Source organism: Nansenia antarctica, assembly GCF_963989245.1.
Source record: "Nansenia antarctica genome assembly, chromosome: 2".
Classification (NCBI taxonomy): domain Eukaryota; kingdom Metazoa; phylum Chordata; class Actinopteri; order Argentiniformes; family Microstomatidae; genus Nansenia; species Nansenia antarctica.
Genome location: NC_137675.1, coordinates 24,998,119 through 25,014,476, shown reverse-complemented (window position 1 = coordinate 25,014,476; position 16,358 = coordinate 24,998,119). Strand labels below are relative to the sequence as shown.

Genomic DNA, 16,358 nt, shown 5'->3' with positions numbered 1-16,358 from the left:
GCTTTGCCACACACACTTACACACGCACACACAGGCGCACACACACACGCATACGTACACACACAGGCACACACACATACGCGTGTGTTTATTGTTTATGACAGTTGAGATCTGTCGGGCCATATGGTTCCCATCAGTGGAGGCTGGTGACTTCCAGAATTAAGGAGGCCAAATTGTTTTCTGCTTGCTCGCTTCACTCGCGATGGAATGTTCCCTGTTCTTCTTATCTGTCTTTGTTAAAAATTATTAATTTGTGTTTGGCGGTACTGAAGGGATTGGGACACTCTCAGGATGGTGGATGAAGCAGCTTTTATTGCCTGCACAATGGGTCATCAAATAAACAAAACAATTGGCATGAATCTCTGGTCCGCCTGCAGCAGCTATTGTCCCTTCTGCTCAGGCGCACAACATTCACCACAACATACTACATACAATCAATGACATGTCAAAAGCACTCAAACACTATGTCAATCAGACACACAACATACAATTCAGAACAATACTTCATCCATTTCTAATATTTATCCTGCAGAACAGCACTCATACACGCGTGTGGCGGAAAAAAGTACTACACGTGGAATGCAACATGACGTTACTGACTAGCCATGGTGAGGACCATGTTCTTCGACTTCTCCAGTGCATTTAACACTATCAAGCCATAACTGCTGGCTGACAAACTAGCAGTGATGTGTGTGGAGGACTCCCTGACGGCTTGGATCCACAACTACCTCACAGACAGACGTCAGTATGTGAGACTGCAGGGCTGTCAGTCTGAGGTGGTGGTGTGCAACACCGGTGCCCCCCAGGGAACTGTTCTGTCACCCTTTCTCTTCACCCTCTATACCTCCGACTTCCAGTTTAGCTCCGACCAGTGCCACCTGCAGAAGTTTTCTGATGACTCCTCTATCGTCGGTTACATCACAGACGACAGGGATGAGGAGTACAGGGCCCTGGTGGAGAGCTTTGTGCAGTGGTGCGACACCAACTACCTTTTGCTTAACACCAGCAAAACAAAGGAGTTTGTGGTGGATTTTAGGAGGAAGAGAAGGACCCCAGCCCCCATCCCCATCAAGGGGGTGGAAGTCGAGAGGGTGGACTCCTACAGTTACCTGGGAGTACAAATTAATAACAAACTGGACTGGACTGACAACACTGAGGCTCTTCTCAGGAAAGGGCAGAGCAGACTGTTTTTCCTGAGAAGGCTGAGGTCTTTCGGTGTCTGCAACAAGCTGCTGCGAATGTTTTATCAGTCGGTGGTTGCCAGCGTTCTGTTCTTCGCCGTGGCCTGCTGGGGTGGAAACATCTGTGCCAGGGATGCTGCGAAGCTAAACAAACTGGTGAAGAAGGCCAGCTCTGTGGTGGGGACCGGGCTGGACAGCCTAGAGGTGGTGGCAGAACAGAGGATGGGGAAAAAACTGGCGGCCATGCTGGCCAATCCCTCCCACCCGATGTACTGCGAGCTGGCGGGGATGAGGAGCAAGTTCAGCCACAGATTTGTTCTCCCCCGTCAAAGTACAAAAATATTTGGACAGTCCTTTGTTCCAGCTGCACTCCGACTCTACAACCAGGCCCTGCAGGGTGGGGGAGACCTGGAGCTGGAACTTTGGAACTTGGAACTTTTTACTTATTGAGCCTGCACTGTTTTATGTATTTTATTGAATGTTTTCTGTCTGCCCTAACTAAGCTGTTTGACAACAAAATTTCCCCATTGGGGACAATAAAGGTTTTCAATCAATCAATCAAGCCATGCCCTAGATCGCGAATGCTAGCAACACCACGAGTGGACTCTTACAAAATGCACAAAAACATAGAACTCAAACAACATATGTAATAAATTACCTGCACAATGGGTCATCAAATAAACAAAACAATTGGCATGAATCCCTGGTCCGCCTGCAGCAGCTATTGTCCCTTCTGCTCAGGCTCACAACATTCACCACAACATACTAAATACAATTATTAATTATTAATATTAAAAATAAAACTGTTCAATAAATCCTAAATGTTGTCTACCTATTCGATGTATAAATCGCGCCAGAATCTCGCCGACTTCCGAGGTCATTTTAAGCAAAAGTATTTGGCCAAATGAGCTATTATTTTCAGGGGGAAATGGCTTCATGTGATTGGACGAACAAAATGTCAATCTTTCAGCCCTGGACTCAATGCATGGTGAGGCCAGGCCTCCTCTGCCCACCCATTTTCAGTGATTTGGCCAATCACATATTGCCATGAAAAAAATTGCATTACATTGACTTCTATGAGAAACCACTTTCCTGGGGAGGCCTGGCCTCCTCAATACAAACGGATAGGGATTCTGGCCTGTAGGTGCTTTACAATTGCAATATTGGGTTTTAGCCATGGAAAGATTTATGAACAAAACGGAAATAATATGAATCTAAAAAAAAATAAAATATGTTTTTTGTTAAATAAATAAATACAATTATTGCTTTTTTAAATCTCTCTCTTCTCTGGGTATTATTAAGGATCCCCATTAGCTAGTGCCGTAGCAACTAGCTAGTCTTTCTGGGGTCCACACATAAAACACATAAGTAACAATCATCAACAACAATCAGTCTGTACTACAAAAATTATACATAATTCAGCATTGTGCAATGAATATAACTACCAAACTAAGTGATAGATGAAAAAGAAAATACAAAAGTGTAAGGTATAAAAAGAACCGACATAACAGGGCCAAAAACATGATCAAAACAAAATACATAAATTTAAAACAGCTTTGATCCTCTTGCAGCTCTGTAATTTGAAATATTTAATTAAGTAGGCTATATATTTTGCTTTGCATGTGACAAGTCTGACATTGTGTCAATATATTGGATGTAAGAAATGCTGATGTCGTCACTTGCAATTAAAAGGTCTTTTTTGATATAACCTTGATGCCTGATCTGTCTTGAATGTGGGGTTGAAATGGATATCTACATGATTGTTGTGTAGCCCAATATGTGTATGCGTCTTTCAAGGCAAGCGATAACATTCGTCTTTTGTTTGGAGGGTATTTACATGTAGAAGTCAGAGATACACGTATTGATGGACATGTGCTTGCCCAGCAAAGTTAAGACATGATTGCAAACTAGCATTCAATTAAAGCCTCCCTTATACAGTCATTGTAGAAAAATAATTGTACCACCCGGCCTGATAGAAGCAATAAGAAAGACAGAAATGTTATGCATATGTGATTTCCATGGGCACTTGAAGGATTTATTTGGATAGTTTCTGTCTCTGCCCAGATGGACTGCAGTGGGCAGGACTGGGTCATGTAGGGATGGGGGGGTAATGGTGGGTAGATATGGTGTCAGACAGTAAGGATGCTGCTATTGGAGGTGGACAGTTTGAGCTCCTCCCGGGGGTTCTGCAGGGTATCTCGCGGGGCAGCATACTCGAGCACATTGGGCAGTCCGTGTACCACACAGCAGCTAACGGCACTGCGGAAGATGCCCATGTCATGGGCGTCACACCACTCATCTGTCTTCTCATCGTAGCACTCCACATCGAAGGTGGTGGTGAAGCCATTGAAGCCGCCCACCACAAACAGAAGATCATCCACCACCTCGATGCCAAAGTTGCTCCGTGGGTTGAACATGGTGGGAACTGCGCGCCAGGTGTTGGTCTGGGGATTGTAGCGCTCTGCGTTTCGCAGACGGATGGCTCCATTAAAGCCGCCCACCTAAGAGAGGATAGGAGAAATGTGGGTCAATAACAGAATATCAGAACTTGAGCATAGATTTATTGTGTATTTTTATGTAGGTCTCACCGCATAGACCTGCTCCCCATAGGCGATGACCCCCACCCCGCTGCGTCGGCTTCTCATGGGGGCGATCAGAGTCCATTGGTTGGTCTCAGGGTTGAAGCACTCTGCTGTGAACAGGCACTCATCCCCATTGAAACCACCACATATGTATACCTAGAGTTAAGGCAACTTGTAAATTCATCCATCCTGGGTTTTTAATAGATTCATTGTACAATAGTTATCAAGTTGTGTTCCAGGTACAGTTAGTCTTACCTATTCCTCTGTTCCACTTACCTTTCCAAAAAGTGTGGTGGCACTGGCATCACTTCTCTGCTCATGCATGGGTGAGATGAGTGTCCACTGGTTGGTCTCAGGCTCATAGCGCTCAACAGTGTTGAGTCGCACATAGCCATCAAAGCCGCCCATGGCGTAGATGCAGCCACCCAGCACAGCCACACTGACGTAGCAGCGCCGTGAGTGCATGGGTGCCACTTGGTGCCAAGTGTGTGTGACTGGGTTGAACTTGCGCACACTGTTGAAGTAGTCAACCCCGTCAAAGCCTCCCACGCAGTACACAAAACCATTGAGGTAGGCAGCACCGTGGTAGGCTCGTGCACTCTCCTCCTCTCGAGTCACATTGACCCATCGGTCAGCCCGTGCATCATACGCCTCAATGCCATTGGTGGGGCTGCCAGCACTCCAACCACCGATGGCTAGTAAGATGGCATAGGGCAGGCGAGGGCGGGTCAGAGGGTTGCCAAAGTCAGAGCTGGAGGGCCCATTCATGTCCAAGTCATACATGGCCTTCAGTGCGTTGATGATGATGGGCTTGCAGTCATCATTGTCTCTCACCCATGGATTATTCTTCACATTGTTCATGAAGTAGTCTGCTGTCATCAAGGCCATGCGTACCTAAACAAACAGACACAGACAGATATAGACACAGAATGCAGTCGGCAGCCGATACACCTTTATGAAATGCATCAAACATTTACGTAGGTCTAACTGTGTTGTCCAACTCTCAGTCACCTTAGGCAACAGCACAGAGATTTGGGCTTTGCGGTCTTGAGGAGAATGGCCAATCCAGCGCAGGATGGCCTCAAACACTACAACTTCCTGCTTCACGTTCAGGTTGTCCTTCTCAATGATGTGACAAAACTGCCACGGCGAGAGTTCCAGGAACTCCTCGGAGCTACGCAGCATCTCCTCAAAGTGATGCAGGATGAAGAGAGAGGACCTGCGCCTGAGCTCAGGGCAGGAGTAGAAGTCTGCAAACGTACAGATGCCAATGCAGTTCTCTGGGCACAGCTGGGCCTCTAGGAAGTCACTGCAGACTCGCACAACACCCATGACAGAGAACTGGTCTGCAGCCACCAGAAGCTGCTGCACATTCTCGTCAGTGACAGGCACAGAGCGTGTGTAGGCATACTCAATAATGAGACGCATCATGTCCGGTGACACACCAGGAATGTTGTACACCCGCTTTTCTAAGTTGCTCCAGCCACTTGTGAAGAGAGCTCTGTGGGTCCATGTTTAGAGAGGAGGGATATGATGGTCAGGAATCATCCATATACTGTACCAGATTTTCTCAATACTCTTTTCAATACAGCACAGCAATATAATAAACACCCTCTGCAAGTATATCACAATATAAAGAGGGATACTCACACAAATATTATGAATCAATAGTTATTTTATAGAATGTATCATTGCTGCCACAAAGAACAATGTGTAAGCTCTTATAGGATCTGGCTATTTTCTTCTGATTATCCTTTGGATCCATGCCAAGTGAATCCCTGCCATCCATCATGGCCACATCCCCACAAAGTTAAGACACTCACCGGAAATATGAACTGCAGCCGCAAAGGATATTCTTGTGTGCGTTGAAGTCGATGCCATTGACATTAATCACCACATCACAGAATTTTCCTTCCAGTCGTAGCTCATTAAATATTGTACAGGCCATGGAACTCGTTTTTCTCTCCATGTTGCATCTCTGAAATGTAGAGGTGGACCCCTCTTCCAGTTCATTCATTCTTGTGTTGGATATCTTTAATATCCACTTTTTGGGCAAGAGGTGGCACACTGTATATTCTTCTGAGCAATGTGAACCTTCATTCCCCTTACATGTGGTAACATTATGTTCTAGAATTGTGCATTATTACATCACAGTGAGTGATACAAAATTAGAATGTCTCAGATACCATTTTCATAATAAGCTGACACCATCATAAAAAAGTATTAATGTTCTTCTTCTTCATCATCTCGTCTTTGAGGGTGCCCTGTATGAAATTACTGCATCATTTAAACCATATTGACTTTTGTTGTATATATTTTGCCATTATAACAACAACAAAATCGCATAAAGAATGAATTGTGTATCTGCTCCATCAGATGCCAAAATAGGTAGGACCTTTATTTAGTAGTAACCTTTATTAGTGCTTTTGTGTTACAGGGAAGATAATATTCACACACATACATGTCCGTCCTCAACTTAAGCAAGTATTTAGGTTGTCTGGTATTTATATCTTTAGTTGCTCTCTTAGTTGCTGTGTCAAAGGCAGGAATTTGATAATTATGTGGTTAAAAAACAAATTTTAGCCTACATTTTTCATTCTTCTTCTTCTACAGCTTCAACATGTAATCATCAATTTAATCACGTTTAGCATATAAAAAAGATACGTAACAGTTTCTTTATCAAATGTAGTTTTATTCAATATAAATATTTATTTGTTTAAATGTTGTGAGGACAGTACTGGTTCCAGCTGGCTTCATCTGCTGAGAAACACAGACATGCAATGGAGTGTTATTACTACTGAGAACTAGTGGTGTAACACTGGTAGAGACATCTGATTAGTTCAACTCACCTCTGGTTTAGCTGAGGGGCGGCATGCTCTCTCCAGGACTCCACTCCACAGGTGTGTCCCAATATTAAAGTTATATCCTCAACTCAACTTGCTGGATTTCAACTTGCAGGATTTCAACAATTAAAAAAAAAGTACAAAAGAAAATGAAATATAGCCTAGGCCTAGAAAAAGAATTTAGGCCTACTTAAAAGTAAAGTCCATTCTCCTGTTCGTTTGTGCTGCAAAGATGTCTATGGTCTTTTCATACCACTGTGGATTCTCTCTCAGAGATTTTAGAATCCTTCTTTCAAGTGCAAAGATAGCCAAGCTCATCAGTCGATCTTGTCCGATTGTGTTCCTTGCATAAGTTTTCAGTCTTTTCAGACAAGAGAAACTCCTCTCCACCCCGGCAGACGTAGCCCCGATAGAGGCAACGAGACATGTCATGGTTTCTTAGGTTTTCATTTTAGAGACATCTAGTGGACATTTTATGACATTACATTTGTTACTGCCTTTATTCAGTTTCGGTTTTGATTAGTCACATGACGAACATTAGTCACATGACGTGAGCACACTGTTCAGACGTGATAGCTCGTGCAACAGCTAGTTGAGAGAAAAAGCTCCGGAGAATCTCTTTGTTTACATTCTTGCCCTGGAAAAGGCTTTGCTTTTTTACAAAATAACCAAACGACCACTCATGTTTCTGAGGGTTGAGTAAAGAACTAAACTTTACTCCAGCGTCTGAGGATTCATTTGTGTGTCAGTGTGTGTTCGCTATCTGTGGAAGTTGCGCCCTGGTTACGCGCAGTGGGAACAGAATAGTAAAAAAGCAACCACTCAGCGGGCGGATCGACTCAAGAAGAGAGATCTTCAGCGCAAGCACTGCTCCCCATCATCCTTGCTCACGCCAAGCACACAGCAATATTCATGATGGAAGAGTTGAGCAATGCTGAGACAAGGTCAGTGGCCTCTAGCACATCTAGGTCTTTTAAATCAACAGCCAGTAGGGCAGCTGTCAATGCACGTGTCAAAGTGGAAGTAGCACGCACACGTGCTGGCTATGCAAAAATGGAATCAGAGATTATGATTGAAAAAGCCCAAATGGAAGCAAAATTAAAGAACTTGCTGCATGAGAAAGAAGTGGCAGAAGCCATCGCTGAAGCTAATGTTCTTGAAGCAGCAGCGGAGGAAGAAAACAACGGTATCGAAACTGTCATTCATGCCACTGTTGACCGCACACGCCAGTACGTAGAACAACAGCAACAGCTACCACTATCTGCCGAAGATGTTAAGGACTCTATAGCCAATCTGGAACCGATAGTCCATAGGCTGAGATCCTCCTCACCACCCAGACAGCGTCTGACTGTTTCATACGAGAGACAGCACTCCTCCACCGTGAAGCATGAGCACAGCTCTCCATCACTGCGACCTAGTAGGCCAAAGACATCAGAGCAGCTCACACCCAGCAGGCCCAAGGGTTCACCATACAAACCAACAGGAAGCGGTGACACAACCGACATCAGTGATGTGGCTCGGTACCTAGCACGCAGAGACCTCGTAACCTCCGGTCTCACCAAGTTCGATGATCACCCAGAAAATTACTGGGCATGGAAGTCGTCCTTCAAGAACGCCATTGACGGACTACTACTCAGTGCTAATGAAGAGATGGACCTCATGATTAAGTGGTTAGGGAGTGAATCTGCAAAGCACGTGAAACGAATAAGAGCAGTACATGTAAGTCATTCATCTCAAGGTCTATGCAAAGCTTGGGAACGCTTAGAAGAGTGCTTCGGGTCTCCAGAGGTAATTGAAAAGTCCCTCTTCGACAGGCTGGAGAACTTCCCAAAGATCAGCAATAAAGATCCTGTGAAGCTGAGAGAGCTAAGTGACCTTCTCCAAGAGTTGGAAGCAGCCATGTTCGAAGGTTACCTGCCTGGTTTGAGCTATCTGGACACTTCACGCGGCATTTTGCCCATCGTAGACAAGTTGCCCTACAACATCCAAGAGAAATGGATATCACAGGGTTCCAGATACAAAGCTGAGCGACAGGTAGTTTTTCCCCCATTCACATTCTTCTGCGAGTTCATCACCAAAGAGGCACGAGCTCGCAATGACCCAAGCTTCAGGCTATCGATGAGTAACACAGCCCAGATGAAGTCAGAGCAGCCATTCAAGAGACAAAGTAAGAGCATGGTCTCTGCACGTAAGACAGATGTCTCTCACGAGAAAGACACACGAGACGGTTCAGGCCGAACAGCAGTGGACATGAAAAAACTATGCCCTCTCCATAAGAAGCCACACCCCCTAACACGCTGTAGAGGTTTCAGAAGCAAGCCCCTCGAGGAGCGCAAGGCCTTCCTCAAAGACAACGGTGTCTGCTTCAGATGTTGTTCCACAACTACTCATCTAGCCAAGAACTGCACCACAGCCATCAAGTGCATGGAATGTGAGAGTAACAGCCACACCACGGCTCTTCATCCAGGACCTCCGCTTTCAGCCCCATCTGAGGATGGCGGGGAGGGAGAAGGAGGATCAGACCAATCTGCAGTCACCTCAAATTGCACAGAAGTCTGTGGAGAGGGTCAAAGCGGCAGATCTTGCTCGAAGATTTGCCTGGTGAATATATTCCCAGAAGCACACCCAGAGAGAGCAACCAGAGCATACGTTGTGCTGGATGACCAAAGCAACAGGTCGCTTGCACGGTCTGAATTCTTTGATATGTTCCACATCAGGGGGTCAGATTCAGCATTCACACTTCGTACATGTGCAGGTACAACTCAGATGACAGGAAGGAGAGCCACAGGCTTTGTGGTGGAATCTGTGGATGGAGCTACAACAGTGACACTACCTACACTAATAGAGTGTAACAACATTCCCACCGAAAGAGCTGAGATACCTACGCCAGAAGCAGCGTTGCATCATTCCCACCTCAAGCCCATAGCATATGGTATACCACCTTTGGATTCTAAAGCACAGATCCTTCTCTTGCTAGGCCGAGACATCCTTAGAGTTCATAAAGTGCGGGAGCAACGGAACGGTCCACATGACGCCCCCTACGCACAACGACTCGACCTGGGATGGGTCATCATAGGAGAAGTCTGCCTAGAGGCAGCCCACAAGCCTTCAGACATCCAAAGCTACCGCACCAATGTGCTTGAGAACCAACGCCCTTCATTCTTCAGCCCATGTCCGAACAGGATCCAGGTGAAGGAGCAATATGTTCCGAAGCCAGCACATCAAATTGCCCCAGCGCAAGGCACCCATAGTATCCGGGAATGCAACTTAGGGAGCACCATCTTCAACACGTCCGAGGATGACAACAAGATTGGACTCTCTATTGAAGACAGACTGTTCTTAAAGGTCATGGACAAAGAAATGTATATGGATGACTGCAACAGCTGGGTGGCACCATTGCCATTCAGAACACCACGTCAGCAACTCCCTCACAGCCGAGGCCAGGCCCTCACACGACTTACCTCTCTTCAAAACACACTGGAGAAAAGGCCCGAGATGAAGAGGCACTTCATCGCGTTCATGCAGAACATCTTCGACCGTGATCATGCTGAGCTGGCTCCTACATTGGAGAACGGACAAGAATGTTGGTACTTACCTATCTTCGGGGTTTATCACCCTCAGAAGCCAGGCCAGATTCGAGTCGTCTTCGATTCCAGTGCAAAATGGAAAGGCGTGTCACTGAACGATGTTCTCCTTTCTGGTCCGGACTTAAATAACAGCCTCTTAGGAGTACTGGTGCGATTCAGACGAGAACCGATCGCTGTCACTGTGGACATAGAACAAATGTTTCACAGCTTCGTTGTGAAAGAAGACCACAGGAACTTTCTCCGCTTTCTGTGGTACGAGGACAACGATCCTAGGAACGACATATGTGAGTACCGCATGAAGGTTCACGTATTCGGGAACAGTCCCTCTCCTGCGGTGGCAATCTATGGTCTCAGACGTGCTGCAGCTCATGGTGAAGAAGAATTTGGGTCTGACGCCAAACAGTTCATCGAAAGAGAGTTCTACGTTGACGACGGACTCCTGTCAAGGCCCACAGCACGTGAAGCCATCGACCTACTGAAGCGGACACAGGAGATGCTTGCTGTGTCGAACCTGCGACTTCACAAAGTTGCTTCCAACAGCCAGGAGGTTATGGAAGCATTCTCTGCTGAGGACCGAGCAAAGGGACTCAAAGACCTAAACTTGGATGTCGATCCCACTCCTATTCAACGGAGCCTTGGAGTGAGTTGGGATCTGAAGAAAGATGTCTTCACGTTTCAAGTAGCAGAATCCACAAAGCCTTTCACACGTAGGGGTGTTCTAGCTACTGTCAACGGCCTCTTCGATCCACTTGGATTCGTTGCACCAGTTACGATACAGGGAAAGATCCTGTTACGAGAGCTCACAAACGAAGCCTCCGACTGGGACTCTCCTCTTCCTCCAGAAAGGGAAGATGAGTGGAACGCTTGGAGAAGCTCTCTTCAAGACCTCAGGCAGTTGGAGATCCCAAGAACCTATTCTGCTTCTACAATCTCAACAGCCATAAGAAAGGAGCTACACGTGTTCTCAGACGCTTCAGTGAAGGCTATTGCAGCAGTCGCCTATCTCCAAGTAATTGATGTTGAGCAAAAATGTCAAGTAGGATTTGTCCTTGGAAAAGCTAAGTTAACTCCACAGTCGGCTCACACTATCCCAAGATTGGAGTTGGGAGCTGCCGTGTTGGGTGTGGAAGTCGCTGAGCTAGTCACAAGCGAGCTAGATATAGCTCTGGATGCTGTAAAGTTCTATACAGATAGCCGAGTTGTCCTAGGATACATCAGCAACCAGACAAGAAGGTTCTATGTATATGTGAGCAACAGAGTGCAGCGTATACGGCGGTCTTCTGAACCAACCCAGTGGCACTACATCTCCACAAGCCATAACCCAGCTGACCTTGGCACATGTTCTGTGCCTGCAGCTATGCTAGGTGAGACAACCTGGCTTAGAGGACCAACGTTTCTGCTACAAGTAGAGGAACCATCATCACCTGAAGTCTTTGACCTCATCAACCCGGACTCAGACATAGAGGTAAGGGCACACATCACCAACCTGCCCAACGACAGAACACACCTTGGATCTCACAGATTCGAGCGTTTTTCCTCATGGAAGCGACTTGTGAGAGCAACAAGTTCACTCATCCACATCGTGGAATCCTGTAAGGCTACCAGCAAAGATCAGGATCAAACTTGCAGTTCATGGCATCACTGCAAGCAGCCTCGCACAGCTGAAGAACTGACAAAAGCTGAACTCATCATCATCAAATGCGTGCAAGGAGAGGCTTACAAGGACGAACTTGCGTGCATAGCAAGTGGAAAGGACATCTCAAGAAGTAGTCCTCTGAAGAAACTCAATCCCTATTGCGACGAAGAAGGCCTCCTGAGAATAGGGGGACGGCTCAGACATTCAGATCTCGCCTACAAGGAAAAACACCCTCTTGTTATTCCGGGACGGAAACACATCGCAAAGCTACTTGTGGAACACCATCACCAAAGGGTGATGCACCAAGGCCGAGTCTTTACCGAAGGCGCTGTCCGCACTGCAGGGTACTGGATCATGGGAGCAAGACGACTGATCAAAGGCATCCTTCACGACTGTGTAACCTGCAAGAAGCTCAGAGGCAGAGTGACGGAACAGAGGATGGCCGACCTACCTGTTGATCGCCTGAGTACTGAACCCCCATTCACCTACGTGGGACTGGACGTCTTCGGCCCCTGGCATGTAAGCACAAGACGCACAAGAGGAGGACAGGCAAACAGTAAAAGATGGGCTGTTCTTTTCACATGTCTAAGTATGCGCGCTGTCCACATCGAATTGATTGAGTCAATGGACACATCATGCTTTATCAATGCGCTACGCAGGTTCTTTAGTCTAAGAGGACCTGCCAAACAGATCAGATCAGATTGTGGAACAAATTTCACAGGCGCATGCCGAGAGCTGAACATTCTGCTGACCGACCCCAACATGCCTAGCATTCGAAAGTACCTGGGAGAAGAGGGCTGCTCATGGGTCTTCAACCCACCTCATTCATCCCACATGGGAGGCTCCTGGGAAAGGATGATAGGGATATCAAGGCGCATACTTGACTCCATGCTGCTCAAGGCTTGCCCTTCTCGCCTGACTCATGAAGTTCTCTCCACCCTGATGGCAGAGGTTACAGCCATAATCAACGCCAGACCTCTCACCCCCATCTCAATGGATCCAGACTCTCCTTTTCTTCTAACACCAGCTATGCTTCTTACGCAGAAGATGTGCACTCCACTTCCTCCTCCGGGAAATTTCAGTGATACGGACCTCCACAGACAGCAGTGGAAACAGGTTCAGCACCTTGCAAATACTTTCTGGAGCCGATGGAGACATGAATACCTCACGACACTACAGAGTCGCAGCAAGTGGCAAGAGGAACGTCCGAACCTTAAAGTAGGGGATTTGGTCCTTCTCAAAGATGCTCAAGCTAAGCGCAACGACTGGCCCTTAGGACTAGTCAGCCAGACATTCCCTGACAAGGACGGGAAGATCAGAAGAATCGAAGTGAAGATCACCAAACATGGGACGGCTAAAACGTTCTTGAGACCAATATCTGAGACAGTGCTTCTCATGTCGCCAAAGGACTGAGTATCCCTGAGTTAGTTCATAGTGGTATTTCCTCCATACCAGACGGGGAGTGTCATGGTTTCTTAGGTTTTCATTTTAGAGACATCTAGTGGACATTTTATGACATTACATTTGTTACTGCCTTTATTCAGTTTCGGTTTTGATTAGTCACATGACGAACATTAGTCACATGACGTGAGCACACTGTTCAGACGTGATAGCTCGTGCAACAGCTAGTTGAGAGAAAAAGCTCCGGAGAATCTCTTTGTTTACATTCTTGCCCTGGAAAAGGCTTTGCTTTTTTACAAAATAACCAAACGACCACTCATGTTTCTGAGGGTTGAGTAAAGAACTAAACTTTACTCCAGCGTCTGAGGATTCATTTGTGTGTCAGTGTGTGTTCGCTATCTGTGGAAGTTGCGCCCTGGTTACGCGCAGTGGGAATAGAATAAGACACATTAGTCTGTACAGTCCAGGCATTGCTTCGCTCAGTTCATTGGTTTTCATTGCGCGCAGTGAATCACACAACCTAGCGCTGCCCTGGAGGTCCTTGTTATTGTAAAACACCTGCAGTTCTGACTTCAGTTTTACCATATCGAATAAATGACCATAGTTATCTTCCAGACTTGTGAATGCTGCCTGTGGAAACTCTTTTTTGTAGGAGTCATATAGGTCAAAATCTAGAAGCTCCATAAACCTCAGACATTCAAGATTTTGAAACCTCTGCTCAATCTGACTTTTAACGCTTACATGGATGGAGTCGTAAAGTCGCTTGTAAACTTCTCCTATGTCCTCGTTACCTTGTCTGCGTCTTCTGCTGTGCTGTGCCTCATCTGTTGTTTTACTGAAAATCCTATCAAATACCTTCTCTGACCTTAGCTCCTCTATTGTTTGTAGGAGCCTATTAACTCTATTTTTACAGAAGGAAATATCCATTGCTTTCTTCTGTAAAATATCAAACACAACATCTGTGTGGGCGAAAATCTGCTCAAATGTAAAAAGCAAAAACATGAATTCAAAGTCTTCTAACTTTGCATTGAATCCATCTGCCATCCTTATAGACTCATCGTCCATAGAGGGGTGATTTATGATATTAGTGAATGTCTCCATCAGGCGGTCTCTGTTTTCAGCCACGGTGTTGACGAGACGAGAGGTGAAGTTCCAGCGTGTGGGTGCACTTTTGGGCATTCTGGAACACCTGGTTTCTTCCAGCATCATCACTCGTTTGGTCGACTTGCTGAAGAAAGAGGTGAACCCAGCAAGAGTGGCGAAGAACACCTTGGCCTTGGGGATGTTTTTCAATCCTTGGCAGAGGATGAGATTGAGGCGATGTGCGTAACAATGCACAAAAATGGCACTGGGTGCAACTGCTCGCACCTTGGCTTGTAGCCCATTAAGAGCTGAGGCCATGACTGCTGCACCATCATACGTTTGTGCTATGAGCTTCTCCGCAAAGTTGAAATCAGACATCTCTGACTCCATCATTTCAAAAATGGACTGGGCATCTCGTCCACTGGAAACATCAAAAAAGCCCAAAAAACGCTCCTGGATTGTGCCAGTTTCATCAACATAACGTACAATAACAGACAGCTGGGCATGGCAGCTAACGTCTGTCATTTCATCAACCTGCCATGCATAAAAGGGAGCTGCATCCATCTCTTTCTTCACCTCATCTTTAATTGTTGCTGCAATAGCTGCAATCAAATCATTCTGGATGGTTTTAGATAGACCAGAGAACACAGTAGCTTTTGTAATATATGCTCCGCTAATAAGGCGTCGTAGCGCGCTATCAGGGCCACTAATTCCCTGTAGTTTCCCTTATTAGCGGACTTCTCAGTCTCGTCATGCCCTCTAAAAGCCTGCTCTTGCATTCCAAGATAACACGTTGCATCGATGAGACGGATTAACGCATCTCTGTTTCTTCTCACTTTGATATTGTAGTTTGCTCTGTATAAACGAGCTCCCTCATCTATCAACTCGTTGATAGGCAGGCGGCCAAATAGCTTCAGCCTGGTATTCGAACCGATGTGCTCACAGCACTGGTCATGCCTTTTCGTAGCCCTGTCTAAATTCTTAGCATCACTGAATCCTTGCACAGACCAAGCGTCAAAAGGTACTTCTTTCTTCCCCATCAGAAGGCATGGCCAACAGTACACGCAGTTGGTCTTAGCGCTCCCCGCCATCCAGGAATACCTGTCATACCAGCCCGCTTTCATCTTAGATTCATTCTGTTGCTTACCCCTGGCTCGAGTCACACGACTCATCGTTACCTCTGGAGTTGGTCGGCCAGCAGATCTTATCTTCACTTTTGCAGCATGGTCTAAGTATGGAATGGCTGGGACAACAAATAGTCGACTAGATTTTCTTTCCCATCCCATGGCCTGCATCTAGGTTGAACTCCATCCTCCTCTCCCACTGGATTCGGACCCATGCCACCACCACAAGCAACCACATGCCACAACCATAGATGAAAAAGAAAATACAAAAGTGTAAGGTATAAAAAGAACCGACATAACAGGGCCAAAAACATGATCAAAACAAAATACATAAATTTAAAACAGCTTTGATCCTCTTGCAGCTCTGTAATTTGAAATATTTAATTAAGTAGGCTATATATTTTGCTTTGCATGTGACAAGTCTGACATTGTGTCAATATATTGGATGTAAGAAATGCTGATGTTGTCACTTGCAATTAAAAGGTCTTTTTTGATATAACCTTGATGCCTGATCTGTCTTGAATGTGGGGTTGAAATGGATATCTACATGATTGTTGTGTAGCCCAATATGTGTATGCGTCTTTCAAGGCAAGCGATAACATTCGTCTTTTGTTTGGAGGGTATTTACATGTAGAAGTCAGAGATACACGTATTGATGGACATGTGCTTGCCCAGCAAAGTTAAGACATGATTGCAAACTAGCATTCAATTAAAGCCTCCCTTATACGGTCATTGTAGAAAAATAATTGGATCACCCGGCCTGATAGAAGCAATAAGAAAGACAGAAATGTTATGCATATGTGATTTCCATGGGCACTTGAAGGATTTATTTGGATAGTTTCTGTCTCTGCCCAGATGGACTGCAGTGGGCAGGACTGGGTCATGTAGGGATGGGGGGGGTAATGGTGGGTAGATATGGTG

The 16,358-nt window shown here is 45.9% G+C and overlaps 1 protein-coding gene across 1 annotated transcript; it reads right to left on the bottom strand.

Annotated features, from left to right (window-relative positions):
• Window positions 1-3,310: 3,310 nt before the first annotated feature.
• On the bottom strand, window positions 3,311-5,732 carry LOC308150009 (kelch-like protein 10; the record flags this gene model as incomplete). The annotated part of the gene is made up of 5 exons (XM_080522882.1): window positions 3,311-3,682; window positions 3,770-3,919; window positions 4,040-4,657; window positions 4,775-5,264; window positions 5,587-5,732. The coding sequence occupies 5 exons, from the start codon at window positions 5,730-5,732 to the stop codon at window positions 3,311-3,313; spliced, it is 1,776 nt and encodes a 591-aa protein (XP_080379008.1).
• Between the last annotated feature and the right edge of the window lie 10,626 nt (window positions 5,733-16,358).